The sequence below is a fragment of the Neodothiora populina genome (assembly GCF_041146345.1).
Source record: "Neodothiora populina strain CPC 39397 chromosome Unknown canker_contig_17, whole genome shotgun sequence".
In the NCBI taxonomy this organism is placed as follows: domain Eukaryota; kingdom Fungi; phylum Ascomycota; class Dothideomycetes; order Dothideales; family Dothioraceae; genus Neodothiora; species Neodothiora populina.
The window spans coordinates 1,412,395-1,439,585 of NW_027191406.1; the positions used below are offsets into that span (position 1 = coordinate 1,412,395).

General features: G+C 51.6%; 7 protein-coding genes across 7 annotated transcripts; 4 read left to right on the forward strand and 3 right to left on the reverse strand.

Moving 5' to 3' along the window:
- Positions 1-1,261: 1,261 nt before the first annotated feature.
- AAFC00_004361 (uncharacterized protein) lies at positions 1,262-2,311 on the forward strand (the record flags this gene model as incomplete). The annotated part of the gene is made up of 1 exon (XM_069343994.1): positions 1,262-2,311. One exon carries the CDS (start codon positions 1,262-1,264, stop codon positions 2,309-2,311), a length of 1,050 nt encoding a protein of 349 aa, XP_069202546.1.
- Positions 2,312-6,047: 3,736 nt separating this feature from the next.
- On the forward strand, positions 6,048-8,397 carry AAFC00_004362 (uncharacterized protein; the record flags this gene model as incomplete). The annotated part of the gene is made up of 4 exons (XM_069343995.1): positions 6,048-6,648; positions 6,707-6,894; positions 6,965-7,330; positions 7,387-8,397. The coding sequence occupies 4 exons, from the start codon at positions 6,048-6,050 to the stop codon at positions 8,395-8,397; spliced, it is 2,166 nt and encodes a 721-aa protein (XP_069202547.1).
- An 844-nt stretch (positions 8,398-9,241) lies between these two features.
- On the reverse strand, positions 9,242-13,178 carry AAFC00_004363 (uncharacterized protein; the record flags this gene model as incomplete). The annotated part of the gene is made up of 2 exons (XM_069343996.1): positions 9,242-13,062; positions 13,130-13,178. The coding sequence occupies 2 exons, from the start codon at positions 13,176-13,178 to the stop codon at positions 9,242-9,244; spliced, it is 3,870 nt and encodes a 1,289-aa protein (XP_069202548.1).
- A 1,625-nt stretch (positions 13,179-14,803) lies between these two features.
- Positions 14,804-18,019, reverse strand: AAFC00_004364 (uncharacterized protein; the record flags this gene model as incomplete). Its single annotated transcript, XM_069343997.1, has 1 exon — positions 14,804-18,019. The coding sequence occupies one exon, from the start codon at positions 18,017-18,019 to the stop codon at positions 14,804-14,806; it is 3,216 nt and encodes a 1,071-aa protein (XP_069202549.1).
- Positions 18,020-18,487: 468 nt separating this feature from the next.
- Positions 18,488-19,128, forward strand: AAFC00_004365 (uncharacterized protein; the record flags this gene model as incomplete). The annotated part of the gene is made up of 2 exons (XM_069348449.1): positions 18,488-18,797; positions 18,896-19,128. The coding sequence occupies 2 exons, from the start codon at positions 18,488-18,490 to the stop codon at positions 19,126-19,128; spliced, it is 543 nt and encodes a 180-aa protein (XP_069202550.1).
- Positions 19,129-19,305: 177 nt separating this feature from the next.
- Positions 19,306-22,905, reverse strand: AAFC00_004366 (uncharacterized protein; the record flags this gene model as incomplete). The annotated part of the gene is made up of 2 exons (XM_069343998.1): positions 19,306-22,491; positions 22,564-22,905. 2 exons carry the CDS (start codon positions 22,903-22,905, stop codon positions 19,306-19,308), a joined length of 3,528 nt encoding a protein of 1,175 aa, XP_069202551.1.
- Positions 22,906-23,609: 704 nt separating this feature from the next.
- AAFC00_004367 (uncharacterized protein) lies at positions 23,610-26,872 on the forward strand (the record flags this gene model as incomplete). Its single annotated transcript, XM_069343999.1, has 2 exons — positions 23,610-23,916; positions 24,072-26,872. 2 exons carry the CDS (start codon positions 23,610-23,612, stop codon positions 26,870-26,872), a joined length of 3,108 nt encoding a protein of 1,035 aa, XP_069202552.1.
- Between the last annotated feature and the right edge of the window lie 319 nt (positions 26,873-27,191).

Consider the following 27,191-nt stretch of genomic DNA (forward strand, 5'->3'; position numbering starts at 1 on the left):
TCATGTCGCAACATGCAGGGCCGAGCTGAGCTTATGGTTTCCGCTCCAAGAGGAGGAGAATTGCTGTCGGGCGTCCCGCTATCGGAATTGGGCCGCACCGTTGACTCTATCGCTGCATGATCGAGCGGTTGTGCACCATCTTTGTTCTCAGTCCGAAAGAACTTTTATTACCTACAGTATTCTTACTTGTATTACTATACTCTGGCTGATAAGATTGGCCAAGCAGCTGTTGCTGCAGCATGGGGTGTGATTGTGCCATATGACTTGTCTCGGAATCACCAATCGCATAGCAGACTTACCTGATAGATGAGTCTGACATTTTTCTCAGCTTTAATGCATTTGACCTTGACGTTGTTGTCTCCATAGTGTAAGACAAGGATCATATTGATTTGCAGTTACGGAGCGGGGTGATTGATACTACGCGAAGTGATGATCGCAAAGGTCAAGATGAATTGAGGTTGTGATGCGCCACGGCTACTTGACCATATGCACATAATACTTTGTGCAGAATAGCAAATCTACGACACGCGTGGGGATCCGGACATTAATTATGACCAATCTAACTTCGATGTCCAGAACGCTGTACAGCGTGATGACCACGCTGTATTGAACCCAGCTACAGTGATTTCAGAGCGCTCTTCAGTCAGCACTGAGTGTTTCGTCGTCGAGTCCTCCTCGATAATAGCGGATTCGCATGCGCAGTGTACGACCATGAGAATTGTAGAGCTCATGTGACGATGAAGGTCTGTATACCTAGTCGACGCGGTACACTTCTCCACTTCATGACTTGAAGAGAGTGTGTGACAACGGCATAAGGTTTTCTGATGCTCGCTTCGTGATTGTATGATGCATACTCGCAGTCTCATGCTAGGTTTCTGAGATGACTATTCAAGAGTTCTACTTTTGTGAGCAAATGATACCCTCAATGTCCAGCTTGTGTCACACACTGGTATGATGGAGCCGTCAGCTCAAAAGAATGCCTCAAACCTCTCGAGTGTATAGTACAGTATATGCTCCACAGATAAGGGTGGGGCTCGATCCTTATCGGTGCATCTATGGTGGGCCTTGTTCTGCTGTGACCTCGTCTCATCATGGTCAGAATACAATAATCGGTAGCTACTTCGCTCATGAGTAGTGTAGCTATTGAACACTTAGTATTCATATCTCGTACATAGAAGTTAGTAGAGCGAGGCCCAGGAACAAGTAGGACTACTTTACTATACAAACTGTCGTGACGAGCACCAAACAAACCTACTTCACGATGGATATCAAGACATTCTACCAAAGCATGCCCAAGGCCGAACTCCACGTCCACATAGAAGGCACCCTAGAGCCAACCATGGTGCGGGATCTCGCATCCCGCAACAACATCCCCTTACCACGAGCACTCTCAGCACTCGAACTCAAAGGCACGAACAACTACGCCTTCGACGACCTAAGCTCCTTCCTAGCAGTCTACTACGGCGCCATGGGCGTCCTGCACACCTCCCAAGACTTCTTCGACCTAGCCTACGCCTACCTGCTCAAATGCCGCGCGCAGAACATCGTCCACGCCGAAATCTTCTTCGATCCCCAAGCCCACACGTCGCGAGGCGTGGCCTTCTCAACTGTGATCACTGGCCTCCGAGACGCGCTCTCGAAGGCTCAAGTCGAACTAGGCGTCTCGGCGCAGCTGATCATGTGTTTCCTGCGCGATATGAGCGCCGAGTCGGCAATGGCGACTCTGGACGAAGCGCTCTCTTCTCCGTACAAGGAATGGATCTCGGGCGTCGGCCTCGACAGTGACGAGAGAGGGAATCCGCCTTCGAAGTTCGCGGCTGTCTTCACGCGTGCTAGACGTGAAGGTGCGGCGGCGGGATGGAAGCTGACGTGTCATTGTGATATCGACCAGGAAAACAGTATCGAGCATATCCGGCAGGCGGTTCGGGATATCGGAGTCGATAGGATCGATCATGGTACTAATATCGTTGAAGATGGAAAGCTTGTGGATGAGGTTCGTGGTAAGGGGATTGGGTTGACTTGTTGTCCTATCTCTAATTCTGTGGTCACGAGAGACTTCAAGGGCAAGGAGATGATGGAGCTTATGGACAGGGGGGTCAGGGTCACTGTCAATTCGGATGATCCGGCGTATTTCAGGGGTTATGTCAATGAGAATCTGGCGTTGATGTGCGATGGTACGCATGTCGGTTTCAAAGAACTGACACAGCTTCAGCGCAATGCATTTATGATATCTTGGATCGATGACGAGCAAAGAAACAAGTTCTTGAAGTCATTGGACGACTTTGTGGAAGCATCTGGGGTAAAGCGTTGAGCGATACATGTTCCATCAGGGATTACCCAGACAAACGAGATACATGTTCTGATGAGCTACGATACTATATAGACACTATTACTACATTGCAGAAGGCACCTGTCCCTTTGCACTACCGACGCTGTAGACTCTTGATATCTGCCCCCTGAAGGCACATATCCTCCACTATGATACTTCTTCCTACAGCCACCGCGTCGCGAGACACAGGCATTTACCCCTCTACAGTCCTTTCACTAGCGCTTGCGAGGAATTGATCTGACTGTTCCCAAGCCAGACGACTCCTCGCACAAGGTCTCGAGTTCCGTCATTATCCACCACTCCCTCTCCCTGCCACGAAAGGACAGAAAAGAAAATATGAACATATTCCAATGGTAAAAATTACTGCAATTAGAACACGAAAAGCAAGCACGTTCCTTTTCTGGCATTTGGTTTCGGGGCGCAAAAGTCGTGCTTAGAGAGTGGGAGCGCCGCGACGCAAAATTTTAAGGTTTGACGGGAGCGAGTTCGCACGGTCGAGACATGCGAAGTTCTCCATGTCGGGTCTGTTGGGACACTATGTCCGGACTGGAGTGTTCTGTCGCAGGGTTAACCCTTAGCTAGACTCGATAGGCCTTACTGATCGAAGGACCATCCGGGAAGGCCAAGTGCCACTTCTTGTGTCGATGTGACTCTGCGATGCCTTTCTGCTGCTGCTGTCGCTATCGCATTGAAATGACTGAAGCAAAACAATAAAGACGACTGATAGGAATCGTGGATGCTCGATGTTCCAGGTTGACTGCTCAAAGTCTCGGGCCGGGGAGAGACTTCAGTCACACCTGTGTGTCAAAATGTCAGATGGGATGAGCAGGGTTTGGAGGGCTATGCGTGTTATCTGGTATGCGTGGTGATTCAGACACCAGTATGAACACCATTCGATCAGGCGAAGCCACGAGTAGTAATCACAGGACTCTGCTTCATGTCGTGGTCGTCAAGACCCTCGTCAGTGTGGTTTGGGGGCCAGTATGAGCTTGGAGGCTTGCTAGGCATATACGAGCTCGAGCTGTCCGACCCAAAGAGAGGTCTGCCAGCGCCAGCTTCCAAGTCACGCACGTTGGACTTTTGGACCTGGCGCATGTACTTGGTTTGGTCGTAGCTAGGCGCGTAGTAGTTATGCTCGTCGGCGGGTCTGCCTAGTCCACTTCGGCTAGCCACGACTGCGATGATAGCAGTCAAGGCTACCGAGCAGACGATGACTAGCACAACTATGGCAAAGTGCTGCATGATCTGAAGGCTATCGGATTGATGTTATTGCTTTACACGAAGATCTATGAAGCTGTCATGTCAGCATATAGCTTGTCACTGTGATCAGATAATGAACATGCTCACACCGACAATAGCGGCCACAAGATATAGGCTCAAAATCTCGTGCAGAGAGTATGAAAATCGTGACAATCTTCTGATAGTTGATATATTGTACTGAGCGTGATTGAACGAGAGATGTAGTATAAGAAAAGAGAGAGAGAACAAGATGGCGATACAAGAACCGGATATAAGGAGCTATAGGTTTGTGTCGCGGGATGCAGCGGAGTCAGACAGAGAAAGTTCTGGTAAGCTATAGGATATTCGGCATGTGGACAAACAAGCGAAGGAAAAACATGAGAGAATACCAGATATGAAGCAACGGAAGATGCTACACTATATCGTATCATGTTGTTGACACGTCCACCTGCCATCAATATATCTTAGTTGCCTGTGTTATGTCTAAACGTTCATCATGCAAGTGACCGGCCAGGTCTTGTCCAAGGCTGACGTATTGGGATTGATTGGTTGGTATTGGATGAGGATTGGAGGGATGGCCTCGACACAGCCACTTTGCTCGCGATCAAACTTGGCCGGATTGACAAATCCGATGTCCATACCCCACTCGGCATCTGCGGCATATGAGGAGGTCTCACCACTTACCGTATAACAATGGATCTCAGGGTAAATAAGTCGCAGGCAAGAAAATCTTCTCGCACACGACATGCTTACTCGGCCAATTGGTAGCTTTTCATCAGGTGGTGTACGTCCAGCTTGCTGCTAATCATGGCGCATATTCGCGTAAACACTTGATCCTCCTGTGTTCGTAACATACTTCGTAGACATCACAAGAGACTCGTGCTCTACCTGTTTACATCGTTCAGCATGCATAAAACGATCGAACATCACAATTCGCGCCCTTGAAGTCAATAAATCGCATGTCTTGTGCTTCATGACAAGTGGGTGACAGCCACAGCAAGTTGACAGAAGAGGACTGCTAGAGCCAAGATATGTATGCGACGTTTGATTGAGAGTGACAACAACTGTTGGAAAGACGTGTATATCGATCGAGATCCTGTGTGCATAGCACATGGATGGTGCAACAATCAACTTGCGGCATGTGGTTGCAGGAACTTCCGTGATTGTGTCAGCGGAATTAAAACCATAATGTCAAGCCGAAGCGGATGCTGGGAGCACGAGGCACCGATTGGTCATTGGCGACACGCAAGCCTCGGTATATCGTCGGAGAATCTCAGTTGTTGATACTCGGGCATGAGGATCCACGTGCAATAGTAGAACCATATGAAAAGCTTCTGTATATGAAATTCATGGCAATCCACGTGAGGCCTGAACGTTAGGTACTGGCAGAAGCTGTGCGCTGTCTGAATGTTATGCGGTACTTGTACATCTTCTTAAATGCTCGTGGACGTCGAGCGCATACAGCAGCGCATACAGCACTTGGGAGCACGTGTGTTCGATTCGGCCGATTGATTCCGAACAGATTGTTTCCAAGAATATCGGTCGGAACTGCTTCATTTCCAGCAATGCTGGTCAGCAATGTTATGTAAGAAGGATTATACCGAGAAGGAAAATTTTGCAAGCACCTGTGGCGCCCCGAGCAAGAGCAGTTAGGCATAATTCTTCGCAGCTGACTGATGCTATCATGTTGTCCGTTCCTCAGGCTCCTTCTGAGATATCATGATCCGAACGAGGTCTGTTATTAGGACAACAGAATCCGTCTTTAGCACCACTCTGATCAGGTTGGCCTTGTCAGTCCACAAGGTCTTGGGGACTGGATCCTTCTTGCTGATCACACAAAGTGGTATCGCGGCAATCGGGAGCCGAAACTCTACCTTGTGGATTATATCATTGTATCATCTGGACGGATGCTGGGATTGTTGGCCTGATCTCCAATATGGTCGAACTCTGACTTATAGAGGCTACCTACTCGAAACTCTCAGTCCTTGTTGACTGGGCAAGCCCTAGTGCAGGCCTACATAACAGACTAGGGCTTGTTCCTGTTCGTCGCAGACGAACAAGTGTTCGCGGTCCTCGTGACATCAATGCGAAGATCACCTCCCCACAACTCTCTCTCCACATGCAACTCCACATGCGACTCCGCAAGGTTACAGGGTTCTCCGCGCTTTCTTCATCTTTAAAACCACAAACATACCAACCATACCTTAATTGGTGTTTCTCTACTCTGATGGTTTAAAGCTAAGACTAGGATTGAGGCGGAAGCCCTCTGTTAAGGTTCTGCGATCGGTGGAGTGCACCCCGAGACCTCTCGCGAGTAGTTATAGCGAGTTAGACTGACGTCGTAGACTATGCATATACCGCCTTTTCCTTGAATATGCATCTGCATTCTGGATGTGCCGAGGATCTATAAAAGGTAGGGAAAAGTTCTCTATGGGGCCGATACATTGTGAGTATACAACTCAATCAATTTGCATGCAAGATGTTCGGTAGGTCTTCTGCAGCTATAGCTGTGTTCTCGCTTCTATGGAGCATTCATCATGTTCAAGCAACCCAATACTCTGAATATATTCTGGCGCCAAAAGAACGAGTCCTTGCACCAGTAAGCGTTCACCGCGCCAACGGGTCAGTCAGCAATGCTGCTGGTGTCACAGAATCGGGAAGCGGCAACATTGTCTTTTCGAGTGTCTCCGCTGTGACATTCGACTACAGCAAAAACATCGGCGGCTTGGTTTCTTTTGTTGTTGATCAGGTGTCCGGACCAGGCCAATTCATCGGCATCTCTTACTCAGAGTCATCGATGTGGATCACTCCGGATGGCTCAGACGCTACTCAGAATACCGCCATTGACGAAACATTGTGGTTTGAGATCACCGGTCCCGGCAATTACACGGTTGACGAGAAGCACGATCGTGGCGGTTTTCGATACCTGAACATTTACCACAACACCACAGGGAACATCTCACTCAGCGAGGTCACCACATATTATACTGCGATGCCGCATTACGCCGGTGATGCGATGGGAAACTATACTGGGTACTTTCACAGCAATGATGAGAAGCTCAATCGTGTCTGGTACGCTGGTGAGTTATAACTTTGACTGCTGCTTCTAGATTTATATTTTGACTTACGTACACTCAGCCGCCTATACATGTCAGCTATGCACAATTCCCAGCACACACGGCAACTCCCTGGTTGACTTGGCTGCTACGGATCCGGATGTACCTACGTTCTGGTACAGCAACTCTACCCTCACCAATGGGATCTCGGCGCTTGTTGATGGGGCCAAACGAGACAAGCTGATCTGGCCTGGTGACTTCAGTATATCAGTATGTGCTCTATTCCATAAGGGATCCAGATGTTCAGATACTATAATGGCGACTAATGGCGTGAACAAAGGTTCCTGGTGTCTTCTTGTCGACAAATGATGCAGTCACGATTAAGCTATCCCTCGATCAGCTCTTCGCAGATCAGAAACCGACCGGTCAACTCCCTTACTATGCGCAGCCTGTACTCGCCATCCCCCAAAACGACTTTTTGGAGTTCGGACGTACTGTCTGGTCCTTCACCTATCATCTCTACTCTATACTTGGACTGAATATTTACTATACCTACACTAGCGACTTGGCTTACCTACAGGAGAACTGGAACCGAGTGGAACTCGCACTCAACTACAGCTTGAGCTTTATCGATGAGACTGGACTTGCAAATGTGACTGCTAGTGCCGATTGGCTGAGGGTCGGTATGGGTGGACACAACATTGAGGTATATATGAACCTTGTGAGGATTTTTCCCCTCAGCACATGACTGACACAAAACAGGCGAATTCGATACTGGCGTACACTCTAGACACGGCGATAATCTTAGCCCAAAAACTTAATCAAACCGCTCATGTCTCGAAATGGACCAACACATCATCGACGATCAAATCGGCAGCCAATGCTCTTCTCTGGGACTCTGCCTCGAATCTCTACTTCGACAACGAGACCACTACTCTCCATCCTCAAGACGGAAATGTATGGTCGATTTTATCTGGCGTCGCATCATCTTCCCGCGCGAGAGACGTAAGCACAGCCCTGGTGAACCGATGGACACCATACGGGCCACCAGCGCCCGAAGCAGGCGTGACAGTATCGCCCTTCATCTCCTCATTCGAGCTCCAGGCACATTTCATCGCCGCCACCACCCCAAGTACAAACAGCACAAACAGCAATAACACCAACCCCGCAACCTTGGCTCTCGACCTCATTCGTCTCATGTGGGCAGACTTTATGCTCGACGACCCGCGAATGACAAACTCGACCTTCAACGAAGGATACTCCGTTACGGGTGCTCTCTCCTACCCAGCCTACGCCGACGACGCTCGAATCTCTCACGCGCACGGCTGGTCCACGGGTCCCATTATTGCTCTGACGAACTACGTCGCCGGACTGCACATCCTGGGCGACGGCAAATGGAACGTTAGACCCCAGCCGGGAGATCTGGAGTCTATTGAAGCGGGCTTCAAGATTGCAGAAGGCAAGTACTGGGCCGAGTATCGCTCTGCCAACACTACTACCCCTAGGTCAGCGACAGGAGGATTCGTTTATGAGTTCGGTACTCCCGAGGGAACAAGTGGTTTGTTGACGATTGACATTCCAACGTCTTGTGCGGACGCAAGGGTGGAAGTGTCAAGCAAGGGAACAAAAGACAAGAGACACGGCAAAAGCGGCAGCGATGACAGCGGCAGACATGTCTACGGTGGGGGACACCATGGCGGTGCCGCTAACGGAACTATTGTCTTGGACAATCTGGAAGGTGGAGAGTACGTGGTCCACGTCTCGTGTTCTTGACTCTGAGATTGGTTTCGAGCATGAATGATGGACAGTGATGTAGCTTCTCTGGACGACGTGTGTAACAGCTTCATAAGTCCGACCAAGGACGAAAGTGAAAGAGGAAGGCACAGGGAGAGATATGGTGAAAAAAAGCGATGAGGAAGCAAAACTGTACGAGAGAGCTTCGTGCTATGCCACTTCTTCACTCATGCCCCATTCCCGTCCTCGAACAGCAGTCTGTTCATTCGTAGGTAAGGTACAGTTGTGCAGTGCACTAATCCATGCCTTTACTTCATCAACATATTCTCAAAAAGCTGTTTGTTCGCTAGTAATGCAACAAGTTTCACTCGTGTGTGAATCTGTCGCTCGTGATGTGAGAAAAATAGGAACCTCTGTGTATCAACTCTGTCCATCTTAGCCTGTCTCTGGCTGGCCCATGAAGAAAACAGAATGAATGAGCACTCGCGTGAAGGATGAGATTAACAGCTCGAATGGGATGTATAGCTGGATGAAGGGATCGATAGTTGAAGAACTCAATGGTGCTTTTCACTCTAGTGATGAGAAACCCAACCGTCGAATACGCTCATTCCAACACCCACTCGCTGGCACGCTCGCCTCTGGCAAAAGATAACCAATGACAATGTCCAAAAACAAGCAACAGTAAAAATGACAAGGAACATGAAGGTCCATCTCAGGACGACGCATGTCATATTAATCCTTCTTTGCTCACGAGATGATAAATAGCAATGTGTCGAACAAGCCGCGCCTATCCAGATAAGAACATGAGAATATCCAGAAATGCTCCGTACAAAACGAGGCTAGACACACCGACCAACACGCTAGAAAAGCAATGCGAAAAACATCAGGAACTCCTCGCATGCACCTCTTCTGCGCCATCCGACTCTGAGATTTCATCCTCGCCTTGGCCCTTCCCTTGTCTCTGTCCTTGTTGATCAAGTTGTCCTCGTCCTTCATCACCACCACCCTCACGAGCTCCAGCAGGAGCATCAGAAGCAGAAGTGACAGCGTCAAAGAACCTCACTGACCTCCCCGTAGTCATTGGGCCAGCGGCGCCGAACCCTCCGCGTACACTGCGTGCGAACAGTCTGCTTTTACCGAATGCAAGGGGCGTCGTGCTGCCTGTCACTGGGTGCTCTTGCGCACTGACTCCATTGAGCAATTCACCTCCTCCTTCTCCAGCTCGTCGAGAAAGAGTAGAAGAAGCGAACGTTGATGAGGTGGGAGGTGGTCCACCGCCGAATACTGATCGCCCGAACCCTCCTGCGCGCATCTTGCGTTCGAAAGGCGTGACTTGCGGCGTAAGAGCGCTCATATCCCTCAGGCCTCCAGATCGGAAGGGCGCCGGGGTTGTGGACGCTAGGAAGTCGAGGTTGTTGTTTCTGGTCGGTCCGTTGGCTGTTGAAGGATTGAGCTGTTGCTGTTGCTGCTGCTGGTGATGGGTAGGTGCGATTTTGAATGTCGAAGGAGGTGGTTGTGATTTGGACTGGCGAGCGGTAGAGGCGTTGGAAAGAGCTTTGAAGCGGGTCCGTTGACGCGCTGTTCGCTTCGAGGGAGTTCGCAGGTAGCCTGGCTGGGGGGTGTTTAGTGTTGACGGCGCCACTGCTGTGGGGTCAGTCGTTTGTTGTTGCCGTCGTCCGCTCAAGGGCTCGCACTCTTCGTCGAGTGTGGGCAGCATGTTATTGCTGTTGTTGCCGAACTCTCCGAGTAGATCGAATGACGTCCATTCTTCTGCTTTCGCGGTCGTGGTGCTGGCTCCAAAGTCCATCTCGTTCTCATCGTCGTCATTGAAGTCGTTGTCGCTGAACAGAGCATTGTCCGGTAGATGACCTGTCGTGGCTGGCCTTGCAAATGGCGTTGGAGGAGGGCGCGGCTTCCTCGCCGACGGCAGTCTCATGCTACTAAACATATTCGGGGTTGGCTTCGAGGGGCTTTCAGGGTCTGCTATTGTCTTCAGAGCTTTCCGCTGAACAGCCTGATCGGCCCAGTAGCGGACCATGTTACGCCGATGCTGTTCTGAATTGCGGTCTTTGAGGGCCGAGGCATTCTCCTTGTTGCGTTTGAGACAGAAAACTTGCCACTTCATGCGTCGCATCATCTCGGATTTGATAGCCGTGTGCACGGTTTGCTCAGCATAATTGTCTGCTTCTTGGTGATTTGATAGGATCAAAGTACCTCTGGCAGTAAGTTGGGCAACGCAAACCTCAAACAGTCGACGCACGTAGACTTCTTCGGACTGAGCGTTCATGTCTGCAAGGTGTGCAGTCATTTGTCGCCATCCGTCGAATGCAATCGTGCCGAGAGCAAAGAGCCTCGATTGATATCGTTCGCTGGCTTGCACCTCCATTTTACCGACTGCACTGCTTCTCCGACGCCAATGATCGAAGAACTTCTCCACAAGACCAGTCTTCACTCGTCGTCGTACAGTCGAGTAGGCATTCCTTCGTCTGGTCCTCTTCGCCTCTGCGGTAGCTTCTTTCCAATGGGCCAAAGTCGAATGGGTGAGACAGTAGTATCGAGCGTCTCTCGACCACTTGTCCAATTCCTGTACCCTTGCGGTTCTCTCCTTCCAAGTGGGAATAAAATGGCAAATAAGACGAGCATTGCGGAACTCCAGGGCCTTTCGTTCTAGCATCTCTTCATGTCGAGACTTTCTATTCAGCGTCAGCATTGTAGACTGTAAGAGTCGCCGTCGCTGGTTCTCCTGGAAAATGGCCTCGGCTTCCCCTAGTCTAAAATGCAATTTGGTCAGTCGAAGACTGATGATCTCGAATGTGCGTTCCACGAGTCGGTAGTCCATCATACGTCGGAACAGAGCGAGACGGTCGGCAAGAACCCATTTATAATAAGTCTCTGCTTTGACTCGCTCGTCAATCATGTTAGTCACCACCTTGATTCTCAGAGTGTCGTTCCAGTTGGTAACCGCATTTCGAAGTATTCGGTGTCGATGGAATTCCGCAGCTTGTTCGGCAAGCGCTGTGCTGTGAGTCCAGATCGATACGGTCTTAACAGCCAGACGAGTAGAAGTTTCTTGTTCATACTGTCGCCAGCGGGGTGCAAGCTGCGAATGCTTTCTCAACGTATTGAACGAACGCGATAACAGAGAAGTATTTCTGTGGCGTTTGGCTTGGGTCTCTAGCAACGTGACAGACTGGCCTTGCAGACCCAGAGCTGCAAGAGCATTTCGCAACAGGTAATACCGTCTCATATCCTGCGCCGTCTGATTCAATTGGCGCATTCTGAAGGCATGGGCGGTGATCTTCGACAGAGCAGACCTCTTCGTTCGCGCATCCCTCCAGATCGGAGCCTGGCGTTCACATAAGGTCCAAAACCACTTCCAGTATTGTTTCTCCACAAGATTCTCCTCGTAAATTGCGAATGCTCGTTGATGCTCGACCCCCCGCCTCGCAGTCTTCTCTCTCCATACCGAAAACCACTTCTTCAACCCAACTCGGCGACACTTGAGCTCATTGACTGCAGTGATGTCCCTCCAGGCGTTGAAGTACCGGATGCGAAGAAGATGGCGTCTAGCGACGTTTGTTCTGGCGACTTCTTCACCAGCGCAGCGAGACCAGTGCGTGAAAGCCTTGTTCAGGAGAAAGAGATTTCTTGCGCGGGTGGCTCGACGGTCAAGATGGTCAAAGAATCTCTCGGTCTCAGCTTGGTTTAGTCGATTGTCGAAGTTGATCTGCCACAGCGAGAAGGCCTGATTTAGTAGGATCTGTCGGTCGTGGTTGGCAGCGATGCTGGAAAGGTCCTCTCGCATCTGACGCTGACGGATAGTATGATCATGCCAAAGGTGAAGGACGTGTCTGATGTTTCTGATGCCGGTGGTTGTGTAGAAGGCTTCTGCCGCATCTTGCAGTTCCCAGTCAGGCACTGAGTAGGCAGGCTGGACTCTGGGTATGGGGCCCTGCTGGCTGAGGTGAGGGCGTGACGCTGGAGGAGGAGAAGAGGCTGGAGGAGAGTCAAAGTATGAGCTCGACAGAGAAAGATCCTCTTCGTCGTGAGTCAGACGACTATACTGCTGGCTCGAGGCTGCAGAGGCGTGGTTAGACTTGAGCGCACTCTGCCCAGAGATGGACCGCTGGTGTTGAGCAGGTTGCGGAGAAGAGTGATCGATAGACGAGCGTCGGGGACGAGCATTACTCTTCGTAAACGCTTCCGGCGCTGCGACACTGCTTCCTCTGACATGGCTTGTGGCTCGTTCTCGGTCGGTCTCCAGTCTTCCGCCACTGACCCAGGTGGCATCTAAATTGGAGTCATTGAAAGAAGATCGCCTTTTTCCTTTCGTTCGATTGCCTTTCGGTTTGCCGATGGCATAATGCTCATCGCGCGCCTTCTCTGCTTCCTCATCTAACGAATGCGTCTCATTGCGACGACTCTCGTCCCTTCCGTCGTATTGGTCATCGTCCTCGTCTCCACCAAGTACAATATGAATGTCCAATCTGGCGAGTAGCGCACGGAACCTAGCAATCAGATCTCGATTGTCAGACGTCGTGGGCCCCTCGCCCAGGCGCAGGAGATATCTAAAATAAATCTGATCATGCTGGGTGGGGATATTGTGTTCGGCAAGGATGGTGTCGTAGGCGGCGAACAAGGCGCGAAAGGGAGGGGTTTTGGACTCTGCCGCTAGAGAGACGATGCTGTAGAGGATGTTGACATCTTTTTGCCGTGGTCAGTTTTATCCTTTATGAACCTCAGGAAAAACAACAACAAGAAAATGAGATACCTTCATCAGTCAAAACCGGCAACTCATCAAGAACCAACGAGTTTGACATTCGCAAAGAAAAGAAGTAGTAGTAGGTAGACGAATAACCACCGATTCTACCTCTTCAATCACCTGACCTCGTCGACTACTACTACCACCGCCCTCTTTCGGGTGGAAAACGGTTCCCACCGCCCTCTTATGAGCGGGTCACTCGTTCACCTCAATTGGCCTTTTTGCTGATGGTATGTTGATTCGCGCAAGGCTTTCCGTCTGACCCTCTTCTTCCCGTACGCCTTCATTGATGTTCTGTTTTCCTCTTTCGCGCCGACTCGATATTCGAATGTCCAACGCGAACGCGTGCGCTCGTCGGACGCTGACCGGCGCGCGAGTGGAGTTTCTACCGGGGATTGATTTCTGCTATGACATGCTGCTGGATCAAAAAGACAAAGAAAGAATGCGCAATGTGTCGAGGTTGTTTTGTGGTTTCTTCGTGGATGCGACGGAATTGCTGGTTGGCTGGATGATTCTGTTTATGTTTCAAAGACACACGAACGGGCGCGCGTCAACAACAAGCGATAAGGTACAGTAGGTAGACCCTTGGTTTTTATAATTGACAAAAGAGCTCTACACTAGTCGGGTCCAAGGATTGCGGAGAGATATGCAGAAACACGGACAGACGAGAGGAACATCAGATAAGATGATCAATGACCAAGGGTCCACCGAGGACATCGAGCAACTCCATGATGTCAAGAACGACAGTGATCCAAATGCAAAGAGGCGATATCTGATATCTGTATATCTTACATAGCAGCACTCCCTAATCACCATCCATACTCTACATATCACCGGAAGCAAAGACTATCTCACCAACAACCTCAAGAACAATATGACAAAAATGTCCTCGGCGACGAAAGCAGTAAAGCCGCTCGAGAGATTCACACAAGCCATGGGCAAATGCGGTCTAGAAGTCAGTTTTGCCTGCCCTTGTCTCCTCTTCCCCGCCCTCGTCTCCTGAGACAACCCAAGCTCCTCCTCGAGGCTACATGTATATACAAGGAAATCAAGACTAAAGCAGAAGTGAACAAAACAGGGCGCAGCGTACGGCAAATGCATAGCGGCCGACTATCAGAACGTGCGAAAGGACATGTGCAAGAACGAGTTCATGAAGTTGAAGAATTGCTATCTCGTATGTTTCGTCTATCTGCCTTTTTGTCCTTTTTGCTTCTTCGTTTATTCATCTGCCTGACTTTTGACCGGTTGTGATTTATTTTCTATTGCTTTTGCTGATCTTGGCGGTTTACAGGCTGCTGCTGGGCGGCAACGATGATTGCATTCACTCTTTCTGCCTCTTTATTTTTGTCTCTATGACTAGCTGAAATAGTGAGAGGGAGGAAAGGAATGGAGAAAGACGGAGAAAGATTCTATAACAAGTCATCGAGTCTTCATGTCGTGTCGTGTCGACCTCGAAGGCCTTTGTTGCGACGATCAATGTGCAGACATACGATGCACAGGATATATAGATTGTGTGGGATTCTGACGACAACAAAAACACTTTTCATCATTTCATCTTTATTCTCTCTTTTTGTCTTGTTTGATCCCGTGTATATAGGTCGTTGCACCTTCTATGCAAGATATCTCGTCTCTAGAGAAGCTAGAAAATAAGGAAACAAGAGAAAGAAGTCGCAGAAAAGACATCTAGAGCTTGACGAGTTTCAGCAACACGGTCAAATCCCTGACCTCGGCCTCTTCCTCGGCCGTCACGTCACCAGCAGAACCATCCTCCTTGACCACCTCCTTGGCAGCCTTGTCGAACATGGCCTTTTGATCGGCAAACATCTTCTCTACCTCGTCCGCGTTGCCCTTGGTGACGCTGTAAGTGACCCTGACATCATCCGTGGGGATCAGACCGGCCTTCTTGCGCAGTCGCTGCACGCGGTTCAGGAATTCTCTGGCGAGTCCCTCCTGGGCGAGTTCCGGATATGCGAAACTGTCGAGAATGACAAGGCAGTTGTCGTCGACCGCGACCTCGTAGTTCTTGGTCTCGGGCGTCTGCTTGATGCCGCGTTGTACGCGGAGGTCCTCGGCCGACAGCTGGCAGCCTTCGACGGTGATGCTGCCCGTCTCGAGGAAAGCCTTGATCTCCGACGCCGGCAGGTTGGGAAGTGCCTTTTTGACCTTGGCGGCGTCCTTCTTGAACTTCATACCCAAGTTCTTGACGTCTGCGAGAACAGAGTACTCGACTCCGTATTTCTGCTCGTCGGAACTCAGGACAAGATCGCGAATGTTGAGCTCTTCCTTGACGTATCCTTCTAGCGACTTGACGTCGGCGAGGTATTCGGGGTCCGAGTGGATGACGATCACCTCCTTGAGTGGTGTCTTGAGGGAGATGGTACGTCTGTCACGGCAGAGACGGCCCTGCTCGATGACGGTCTGCATGCGCTTGACGCGTCTCTCGACCACCTCGTCGAAAAGCTCCTCTCGCACTTCTGGGTAGGACAAAAAGTGCACGGAACGCATATCCTCGCTGTGCATGGCCGCAGGAATGTGCTTGACGATGCGCTGGAAGATGTTGTCGGTGATGAACGGCACGAAAGGTGCGAGTCCTCTGACAGTGGTGTACAGGACCTCGAACAATGTGTTAAGTGCGTGCACGGCCTCGTCCTTGCCAGACTCTCCCTTGAGACGTCGTCGGTTGAAACGAATGTACCAGTTGGTGGTGTTGTCAATGAGCTCTAGAAGACGCGGCACGACCGTGTACAGTCTGTAGACGTCCATCTCCTGGTTCACAAACTTCAAGAGCGACTGGCAAGAAGCAAGGATCCAGCGGTCCATGACGTTGGTGTTGGTCTTCTCGAGCGCGGGGTCGTACATGAAATCAAGGCCCTCGGTCTTCTTGATCAGAGCAACCTGCTGCTCAAAGAAGTTGTAGCTGTTCCACAGCGGTAGAATGACGCTGGAAACAATCTGCTTGACACCTTGCTCGGCGAAGCGCAGAGGCTCGGCGCGCACGACGGGAGAGTTGATCATGTAGAGACGCAGTGGGTCGGAGCCGTACTTGTCCATGACCAGATTGGGATCCGGGTAGTTCTTCAACGACTTGGACATCTTCTTGCCGTCCTCGGCGAGCACGATGCCGTTGACGACACAGTTCTTGAAGGGAAGAGTGTTGAAAAGATGAGTTCCGAGAACAGACAGGGTGTAGAACCATCCGCGAGTCTGGTCGAGACCTTCTGCAATAAAGTTGGCGGGGAACTTGTCGTGGAAGGTGTCGGCGTTCTCGAAGGGGTAATGCGACTGGGCATAAGGCATGCTGCCAGACTCGAACCAACAGTCGAAAACCTCTTCGATGCGACGCAAGTCGCCCTTGCCCTGCTTGCTGGGGATGGTGATGCCATCAACCTTGTCTCGGTGAAGATCATTGATCTCACCCTCGAAGCCGCTGAGCTCCTTCAGCTCGGCGATACTGCCGACGCAGACAATCTCCTTGAGATCGCTGCTGGCCCACAGAGGAATAGGGGTTCCCCAGAATCGGTTTCTCGAAACGTTCCAATCTCTCGCAGACGCTAGCCAGTTGTGGAAACGACCCTCCTTTACCATTGCAGGCACCCAGTGAGTCTTTTCCAGGTTCTCCAACAGCTGCGGCACGATGGTCTCGACCTTGATGAACCACGAGGGGACGGCGCGCTGGATGAGAGGAGTCTTCGAACGAGGGCAATGAGGATATCTATGGGTAATCTGGCTCGCCTTGACCAGTCTCCCGGTGCCTTTGAGGTAGTTGATGATGTTCTTGTCGGCCGCCTTGACGTGCTGACCCAAAAAGTCATGGACGGGCTCGATGAAGCAACCGGCGGCATCCAGAGGGTTCGGCGGAGATCTCTTCTCGTTGATGACGCCTGCCTTCCATGCAATCTGGTAATCGTCCTCACCGAAAGCCGGCGACTGGTGGACGATACCGACGCCCTCGTCATTCTTGACGTATGTGTCGTTCAACAGACGGAAACCGCAGTCCTTGAAGTCGTCGTAGAAGTAGGTGAACAGCGGCTCGTACTTCCAGCCCAGCATCTCGCTGCCCTTGTATTTCGCCAGCACCTTGTACTTGGCCTTCTTGGGGTCCTTGTAGAGCATCTTGAGGCCGACCTCGAGCAGGATGTAGTTCTTTCCCGACTCTTCATCGTGGATCTTGAGGTACTCGAAATCAGGGTGGGCGCAGAGGGCGGTGTGAGAGGGAAGGGTCCAGGGAGTCGTCGTCCATGCGAGGAGGTTCGTCTGGGCATCTTGGAGAAGAGGAAAGGAAACAATGACGGCGGGATCCTGCACGTCTCTGTAGTCTTCTTGTGCCTCACTCTTGCTCAGCGGCGTGTTGAGAGCTGTCGAGTAGGGAAGCACCTTGGCGCCGTGATAGACAAGATCCTTGTCGAACAGCTGCTTGAACACCCACCAGCACGACTCCATGAAGCGCGGATCCATGGTCTTGTAATCGTTGTCGAAGTCGATCCATCGCCCGATTCTGCCCACCGTCTTCCTCCACTCGCCGGCATAAGTCAGCACCACCTCCCGACACATGCGGTTGTATTCTGCAATTCCAATCTTCTCGACTGCTGCCTTGCCCCGTACACCGTGCTCTGCCTGCAGTTTGTTGTCGATGATCTGCTCAATGGGCACACCGTGCGTGTCCCATCCGAATCGTCTCTCGACATGGTGGCCCTTCATGGACCAGTAGCGGGGGATGATGTCTTTGATGGTCGAAGCGAGGAGATGGCCGTAGTGGGGAGTGCCTGTGGCGAATGGCGGACCGTCGTAAAAGGTGTATGGCTGCTTGCCCTTGGTCAATTCGAGCTGGCGCTGGAAGGCGTTGATTTCCGTCCACTGCGCCAGGATGCGCTCCTCCTCTTGCGGGAAGTTGACCGCCATGATTGCTGTCTTTTGTGTTCTTCCGACAACCAGGAAGACAAAGCAAGGAGCTGTGACGGGGGGTTGAGATGAGCGGATGGCAGGTCCAAGGTGAGATAAATTGCTGGTGACTCAGAATTTGTGGCAGCCAACATTCGATGCCAAGACTTTTGATATGGAGGGAGGAAGGAGGGGAGGGGCAATAATTATTTTGGACGGGAAGGTGCACCGAATGCGGGCGCTAACTCCACCACCACCACCCAATCTCTAAGATTGGTCATACTAGCGGCTATCCGGCCTCTGGGAAACAGAGCCATGGGCTGTTAGATACAGTTTCCCGCTCTAGCCACAATCTGCTCCAGCGCTACCGCAGGAAGTGAGGGGGGCGACTTGTCTTGCAATAGAATAGCAGTGCACCATCTCATCCGTCCTCTTATTCAAAATCACAGCGATAGATATAATCCCAGCAGACAGAAAGATAGTATCACAATGCATCATCCTACAGACCACTCACCTTCCCTGCCTCCCCCTACCGCCTCCAGTCCCCAGATCCAAACCTTCATCTCCAAAGTCCTGCTGCACACCCTTGTAATCACCCGGGAAGAAGCAACCAGCATATCCACCGCCTGGCCTCGCGACGCTCCCAGCACCGATCTATGGGACTTTGACCTTCGGCGATATCATCAAGTCTTCGGGATGGCCCACGGAACGGTGCTGTGGAAGTATATCCATGGGGTGACAAACGACGATAGACTGTTGTTGGACCACGTGCAGAAGAGATTGTCGTGGGCTGCGACTTGTATGTCTTTCTCCATCTACCAGAGCATCAAGTTTCTACGTTTCTCTAGGAACCCCCTCCGATAGCTTGATCTTTACTTTCCTGCTCACATGCTGCAGATGTCATACTGGTCCTTCTGGGTGCCCTTGCACTCGCCACGGCAATCCTGGCTGTAGCTCAGCTTCCCAAACTCGGATGGGCGGCGGGCACGAGTGGATGGTTCGTTGCCTTTGCGGTTTGGCTTTATTGGGAGCAGACGCAGGTTCGGGGGGTGCAGGATCGTCCCGAGGGAAATCTCGCTAAAAGATCCGTTGGTGGTTTGGAGGGGTCATGGGAACGTTTGTGTCTTTGAGTGGAAGATGTGTGGAAGTTGGGGTTTACGTTGGATATCACTCTACCGCGACGAAGAAATCAGGGCGCCAGAGCATTGTATCGATACTTTTGCAGGGACCATTCGAGTCCTGTTGTACTTTTTACATACACGCATGAATGACTTTTGAACGAGGCAAAAAGAAGTAAGAGTACGTCCTCAATCAACGTCCTCGTTGTCCTCGTCGTCCTCGTCGTCTTCATCTTCATCCCCGTCTTCGTCATCGTCATCGTCCTCGTCGTCGCTCACCTCCTCACCCAACTTCTTGAGCCGCTCGCGGTACGTCTCCTGCTTGCCCTCGAGATCCGCCAGCACCATCAGGAGATCTTCCAGCTCTGAACGAGCCTTCTTCGTCTCTTCCTTTTCTTTGTCCATTTCTGCCTTGGCGGCGGCAAGGTCCTTTTCCAGTTGAGCTGTCTTTTTTGAATCGTCTGCTTTGCCGCCTGAGCCGCCCTTGCTGTTGTTCTTGGTTGACTGTTGTTGCTGTTGTTGCTGTTGTGCCTTTTTGAGATGGGCCTCGAGTTTGCTCTGTGTATTTTTGGCCTTCTTGAGGTCAGCTTCGGCGGATGCCTGACTGACCTTTGCTTGCTTAATCTCGGCTTCCAGCTTGGCGAGTTTGTCCGTCGCCTCTTTCAGCTCGGCCTTGGGCTTGTCAGAGCCAAGCTTGGCTTTTTCTAGTTCTGCTTCGAGCTCGCCGTAGCCTTTACGCTCGGCTTCGAGTTCAGTCTTGAGGGCTTCAGCGTCCTTTTCGAGGTCGCTGATCTTCGATTCAAGAGTCTCCTTTTCTGCTTGATACTGGTCCTTGTCTTCGGTAAGACTCTTGATTCGACTCTCTCGCTGCTTGCCCTCTTCTTCCAAAGCCTTGACCCGCGCCATTGCCTTTGTGTTGACCTCTTGCAGACCGTCCTGGAGTTTCTTCGATTGCTGGACCTCTTTCTCTAGCTTCTCCATCATCTTCTTCGCCTCATCGTACTCGCTCTGCAGCTTGTCGAAGGCCGTTCTCGTGGTTTGATGGTCCTGCTTGAGACCCTTGGTGGCCTTTTCGTGGTCTTGCAGTGCGTCCTCTCGTTGCCTGATGGTTGCCTCGTGCTGTTGTAGCTTGGCTTCGAGCTCAGCGATCGCTTTGGTGCTCTCTTCCTTGCTCTGTTCCATAGCGAGACGATGTTCCTCCGTGGCCTTTGCCAACGCCTCTCGCTGTTCACTTGCTGCCTTTTCGACAGCAAGACTGAGTTCACGAGCAGCCTGTTCGGCGGCCTTGCGAGCCTTGTCTTCCCACAATGATCTTTCGCTGGCGAGAGAAGCGCCCTGTGCACCCTTCAGCCTTTCAAGTTCCCGTGCATGGTTTTGCTGCATCGTCTCATTCTGCGTGCGCGCCTCGAGACGGGTTTGAGCGATTTGACTTCGGAGCTCGCCCTGGACACGCTGCATCTCAGCCTCGTGATCACGTTGCAAGGCCTCATTCACGCGCTTGATACGCTCTAGCTCTCCTTCTAAACCTCGCTGTGATGATTGTAAGCTCTGGACCTCTCGTCTTTGTTCTGCTGCAGTTGAATCTGCTCTTCGACGTGCGCTTAGAGTGGCATTCTCCATTTCCTGCAGCTTTTCATCCTTTGTCTTGATCTGTTCTCGGAGATCATCGAGAATGTCGCGGTCGACCTCGACTTCTGATTTTCTGATCACTTCTATTCCGGGGTCGCGGTCGATGGCGCGCTTGAGCCGTCCGTACTCGTCCTTGAACCATTCAACAAAAGCGGCATCAAGCAATACTGAGATCAGCTCGGCCTCAGGCGCTCCTGACTGGGTGATAAGCTCGAAGTCTCTGATATCTGGATGTGATCGGAATTGTGTCAGAGCCTCGAAGTATTTTGGTCGACCGAGCTTGGAGAGCAAAAGAGGATGGAGTGTTCGGCGAGAGATGGGACTGTCCTTTGTGCTGAACTCGTAGATTGTTCCTAGAAGCATAGCGCATAGTCCAGGCAGGAGAGACCTGAGTGGGTCTGCAGACACCTGCGAGTCGCCGCACAAGAGAGTAGTGGTAATGAGCACACCAACCAAGGATGATCCTTCTGCGAGGCAATCATTTATAGCTTGAGGGTCGTCGAAGAGAAAGGTGATGAGCAACACGAGGTAAGCAATGGATACCTGTGGATCAAAGTCGTTCTGCAGACATGCCAAAAGATGGCCAGAAAGCATTTGTGTGGCGGTCACGACATCCTCGCCCTTCTCGGCGTCACCTTCCTGCACGCTCATAAGCATGGCTTTGGCTTCAGCTTCATCGTAAAGCAGCTGTGATGCTATATCACTAGCGAGGGCAAACCTCAAGGGATCGGTAGCGGCTGGACCCTGGGGTCCCGTCATAAGAGTACTCAGAATGTTAGTATTCTCATCCTCGCCTTCCGTGTAGCCGGCGATGGCTCTCTGCAAAAAGTGTAGCTTTATTCTCTGGTGGCCAGCAAAGTAAGCTTTGATCAGTGCGCATGCCGACGCGCGCAGCTCAAGCGGTCGCATAGGAAACGACACCAGCACCAGGTCGAGTAATGCTTCGATGACATACGCCGCTCTAGTCATGTTGCCTTTCAGTGTTCCATTGGTAGCTGGTTGTGGCTCCACTGGTAAGGGCACCTGCAGCGCGGCGAAACTCTCCTGTAACGGAGTATTGTTGATGATCATGTCCGCGCACGTTTTGAGAGCATTCGTCCGAATCATCGGAGGAGCATCGATGTCGAATGCGAGTCTAAGTACCATTTGTACAAGTCCAGCCCGCCAAAAGACATCCTGATTCTGTTTTGTGCCAACCTCACCCTTCTCGAGGAACAATCGAAGAACAGCGAGTAGACCCCAGGAGTTCTTCTCCCTGTTCGCACGACTAAACTCGTTCTCATCAACAGGCACAGTGACACTCTGCTGGACCGCTTCAACGAGACGGGGGATGCAGCCAGTTTCTCTGAACAATGACTGGTTCGAGGCACTGTGTTTGATCAAGTTGGCGAGAAAAGCCAGGCAGTCCTGAACAACAATGCCACCTTCGGCGAGTCCACCTTCGGCCTGAATGAGGTTCAAGGTGCGCTGAAATGCATCTTCAAAGGCGATGAGTTTCTGTAGCTCAGTCTGCGAGACAGTAGTCAGGTCGACCAGAAGGACGAGCGCCGCGTTGCGCACAGCATCCCTCGTGTCATCAAGCACGCCAACCAGTCGTGCTGTGCCGAGAGGCGCCTGCAGAATACATTCCTGCGTTCTCTCCGGTCGCGAAGAGGAGATGGCGGTGAGCAATTGGATCGAGTATATGCGTGAATAGTAGTCGGGCTGGTCTAGCAGATCGAGAAGGATGGTTATGTTATCTTGACGCTACGCCTTAGCTCAGTCTCAACAACACCACAAGCAAAAGAATCGAACAGCAGCAGGACTTGGACTACGTACCTGACTGAACTCATCGGCCAACCACAAAGCGATATCCTCGCTTGCCTCGGGGCTGTTCTGGTCGGGGTTGAAGAGCATGAGGAGGGTCTCAAGGACCAGCCTGACTGTGTCAACGTCTCCTCCCTCTCCATCTTCTCTTCCCAGTCCGAGTCCGTCTGTTCTGAGACAACCGATAAGATCTCTCAGAGAACCACTGGCTACAGAGGCCGGATACTGTTTGGCAAAGGACCGTAGACCCAAGATGGAAGCACGACGGTCTTCCAGTAATGTCGCCGACGCCAGGCGAGAGGATAACGTCGAGATAGTATCCCCAGCGGTCTGCCTGACAGGCGCTTTGAGCATCGTTGAGGTTGCTACTCGAGGCTCTTGGATGATCAAAAGGTGTCGTTATCAGTGAGTATCCATCTCCAAATCGACTGCCGAGGTGATTCCCGAGGATGAATGATCGTTGTAGGATCTATGGGCTTCTCGCGACAGGCCCTCAATTCGATCTAAATCAAAGCAAGGTGTGTCGTGGTGAGTTGATGGTCAAGGTCAGGGTGCATCTTTGGGACATGTGTTTGTTCCATTCCACAAAAATACTGAACAGTATTGAAACCTATATTCTTGCCGTTCTGGGACTAGCGCTGATCTGCTGCAGTTTCATCCACAGGGCAGCTGCGGCATTCGTCCGTGCGCGTCTTGGCGTTGTCGCAACTTCTCTGATCCTGCATCTTGTTGCGTTCCTTCTCGCAAAGACTGTGCCTTGTCCAGCACCGTACCGTACGTTCTTCTGGCCCTTGACATTGCAACTGTCGGGGAGCCATTGTGTGACCAAAGAAGTTCCTGATTCTTTCGGTCGTGTTCTGGTCGAAAAAGACTTGTTCGGACAAGTCGTAGCTCATTCTCCCAGGTCAAGACATCAGCATCATCACCGTCAACCCCGTTCAGCACTCGCCACTTCCGTTGCCTGTGCCTGTGCTACAAGATTTGCTTCCCTTGCATCTCCACCCGTCTGTCTTTCAAGTCCAAAAAGACTATACTAGTGTTCTTCCCTCTAGCTTGCCATGGGTGTTCCAGCCCTTTTCCGCTGGCTTTCGCAAAAGTACCCCAAAATCATCTCTCCCGTGATTGAGGAACATGCTCAAGATGTCGATGGTGAAAAGATTCCCATCGATGCTCGTAAGGCCAACCCAAATGGCGAAGAGTTTGACAATCTGTATTTGGACATGAATGGTATCGTTCATCCTTGCTCCCATCCAGAAGATCGTCCTCCTCCTGCCAACGAGGAGGAGATGATGGTTGCTGTATTTGAGTATACCGAAAGAGTAGTCAACATGGTCCGCCCCAGGAAATTGTTGATGATTGCTGTTGGTATGTCGAGCCTGTGTGCTTTCCTGCGATGATCGCAGCGTCTTTGTTTCCTATGTCTTCGTCGTCGTTGCTGCTGTTCGGATTCTCCTCTTCGGAGAATCTGAATCCCCTCAATCCTCCCAGTCCATCAACTCAAGGCATTGCTAACAGATCAGATGGTGTCGCACCTCGTGCCAAAATGAACCAGCAACGATCGCGCCGCTTTAGATCCGCCCAAGAGGCTGCCCAGAAAGATGCAGACAAGGCCGAACTCTACAAAATGTTGAAGGCGCAAGGTCAAGAGCCCGAAGAGGGCGATGGCCCCAAGAAGACTTGGGACAGCAACGCCATCACCCCTGGAACCCCGTTCATGGATATCCTCGCTGCCAGTCTGCGCTACTGGATCGCATACAAGCTCAACACCGATCCAGCCTGGGAGAAGCTCAAGATCATCATCTCCGATGCCACCGTACCCGGAGAGGGCGAACACAAGATCATGCAATTCGTCAGATCCCAGCGCAACTCGCCCAGCCACGACCCCAACACTCGCCACGTCATCTATGGTCTCGATGCCGATTTGATCATGTTGGGTCTCGCCACCCATGAACCCCATTTCCGCGTCTTACGTGAGGATGTCTTCGCCAACGACACGAAACCTGGCATGTGCCGTCTATGTAATCAGCCTGGACATATCGCTGCCGAGTGTCGTGGAGCTCCTGCCAAGAAGGACGAGGACAAGCAAGGTGTGGCGCCGTTGAAGCCCTTCATTTGGCTCCACGTTGGCGTGCTGAGAGAATACCTGGCGGTAGAGATGAGTGTTCCCAATCAGCCCTTCAAATTCGACTTGGAAAGAGCTCTGGATGACTGGGTCTTCATGTGTTTCTTCGTCGGAAACGATTTCTTGCCGCATCTACCTTCACTGGACATCCGTGAGCAAGGCATCGACACCCTCATCGCTATCTGGAGAGACAATATCCCTGTCATGGGCGGTTATGTCACAAAGGACGGACATGTCGACCTTGCAAGGGCACAGCTGATCCTGTCTGGACTTGCGAAACAAGAGGATGCCATTTTCAAGCGAAGAAAGGAAGTCGAAGATCGTAAAGAGGCTGCCGCGGCCAAGAGACGGCGACTCAACGACAAGAGAAACGAACGCCAGTCAGGTGGCAAGGACTCGTTCCAGGGTGGAGCTGCCTCAGATCCGGCAATTCGCTTCCCAGGCAGTAAGAAGCGCGGTGAAGCAATTCCCGACATCAATGCGCTCCCGACCTTTGCGCCTGGCGCTGCTCAAACCGCTGCCGATCCGCGGTACATGACACACGATATGGTTGTGAACAAGGCCAACGTCGCTAACAAGAGTGCCGCTGCTGTGCTCAAGGAGAAGCTGTTGGCACAGAAGAATGCTACGGCAAAAGAATCTCAGAAGAATGCTGTCGAGGAGCTCATGAGCAGTGTTGCAGCACCCGCAGAAGCAGAGACAGAATCGTCCCCATCAGTGTTAGGCAAGCGCAAGGCTGACGCAGTCGAGGACACCACCGAGACCGCAGAGAGTGGTACCCCGGGGAGGAATTCGCCCGACCCAAAAGCCAACGGACCCCCCAAGGCTGATCCCAATGAGATGCCTGCAGACAGCGTCCGTCTCTGGGAGGACGGTTATGCTGACAGATACTACGAGCAAAAGTTCAAGGTCGACAAGGACAACATCGATTTCCGCCACCAGGTCGGCAGAGATTATGTTGAAGGTCTTGCGTGGGTCTTGCTTTACTATTTCCAGGGCTGCCCTAGTTGGACATGGTACTACCCTCACCATTATGCCCCGTTTGCCGCGGATTTCGTCAATCTCCAAGATATGACCATTAATTTCTCGAAGGGAAAGCCTTTCAGGCCGTACGAGCAGCTCATGGGTGTCATGCCCGCTGCCAGTAACCACACTATCCCCCCCGCTTTCCATCCGCTCATGACGGATGATGACAGCGACATCAAGCATTTCTACCCAGAGGACTTTGAGGTCGACCTGAATGGCAAGAAGTTTGCATGGCAGGGCGTTGCTCTTCTTCCCTTTATTGATGAGAAGAAGTTGCTCGCGGCAATGGCAACGAAGTACCCTCTTCTGACAGCCGACGAGAAGTCACGAAACGAGTTTGGTAAAGAAGCTCTGCTGTTCTCTGCCAAGCATCCGCTTTACGACGAGGTGGTCATGAGTTTCTACTCGAAAAAGGCAGGCTCGGACAAGCTCACGCTCAATGCCCGTGTTTCCGAGGGTCTCAACGGCAAAGTCGAGAAGAACGATAACTACCTTCCCTCCTCGGCACTTACCTTTCCCCTCGAAGGTGCCACGCCGTTCGAGGAAATCGACGATGACCAATCCATTGCGGTCCATTACATCATGCCGACCAGCAACCATATCCACAAGAGTATGCTATTGCCTGGACTAATACCCCCACGTCCTGTTCTCGACTATGGCGATATCGAAGGTACCCGCGCTAGATCACAGAAGAGTGGACGAGGCTACCAAGGCGTTCAGTTCGATAGTAATCGAGGTGGCAGAGGTGGAGGAAGAGGCGGTTTCAACTATGGCAATGACAGAAATGGTGGTGGTTACAATGACCGCAATGGTCATGGAGGTAACAGATACGGTAATGACAGATATGGCGGACAGAACGGATATGACAGACGAGGACCACCACCTCCTCCCGGTCAATACGGCGGCGCTCCGCCCCCATTTAACCTACCACCTCACCTCGCTGCACAAGCGGCCCAACATGGCTTTGCTCCCGGTCCAGGCACTGGTCTTCCTCCACCACCACCAGTACCAGGCTGGATGCCTGGGATGCCCCCAGGTCCCCCGCCTCCTGGTCCTCCTAATGGAGGTCACAACGGAGGTTATGGCAACGGTGGCTACGACCGAGGGTATGGAGGAAGAGACAATTACAACTCCAACGGTAGAGGAAACGGTGGTGGCTACAGGCGATACTAGGTCTTAGTCATGTATGTATTGATATGAGATGGATGCAGTGGTCTACGTAAATTCATATATTACTTGTTCAACACGCCTCGTGCTCGCTTCGTCATTTATCTACCCAACGAACGTCTCTGCGCTGCAGGCTTGTTGTAATGCCGAGATCGGATATAAGAATAGATCGCCCAGGAAGTAAAATTCGAACCCGAAGTTTAGCCATGTTATCTTTTGATCTGATTGATTCCGATCTCTACCGCCTAGTGTTAGGTGAGTCTCTGGATCCCTTGGGCAGGTATCTGCAGTCCTATCTGGTAAATGCAAAGTACATCCGGGCATT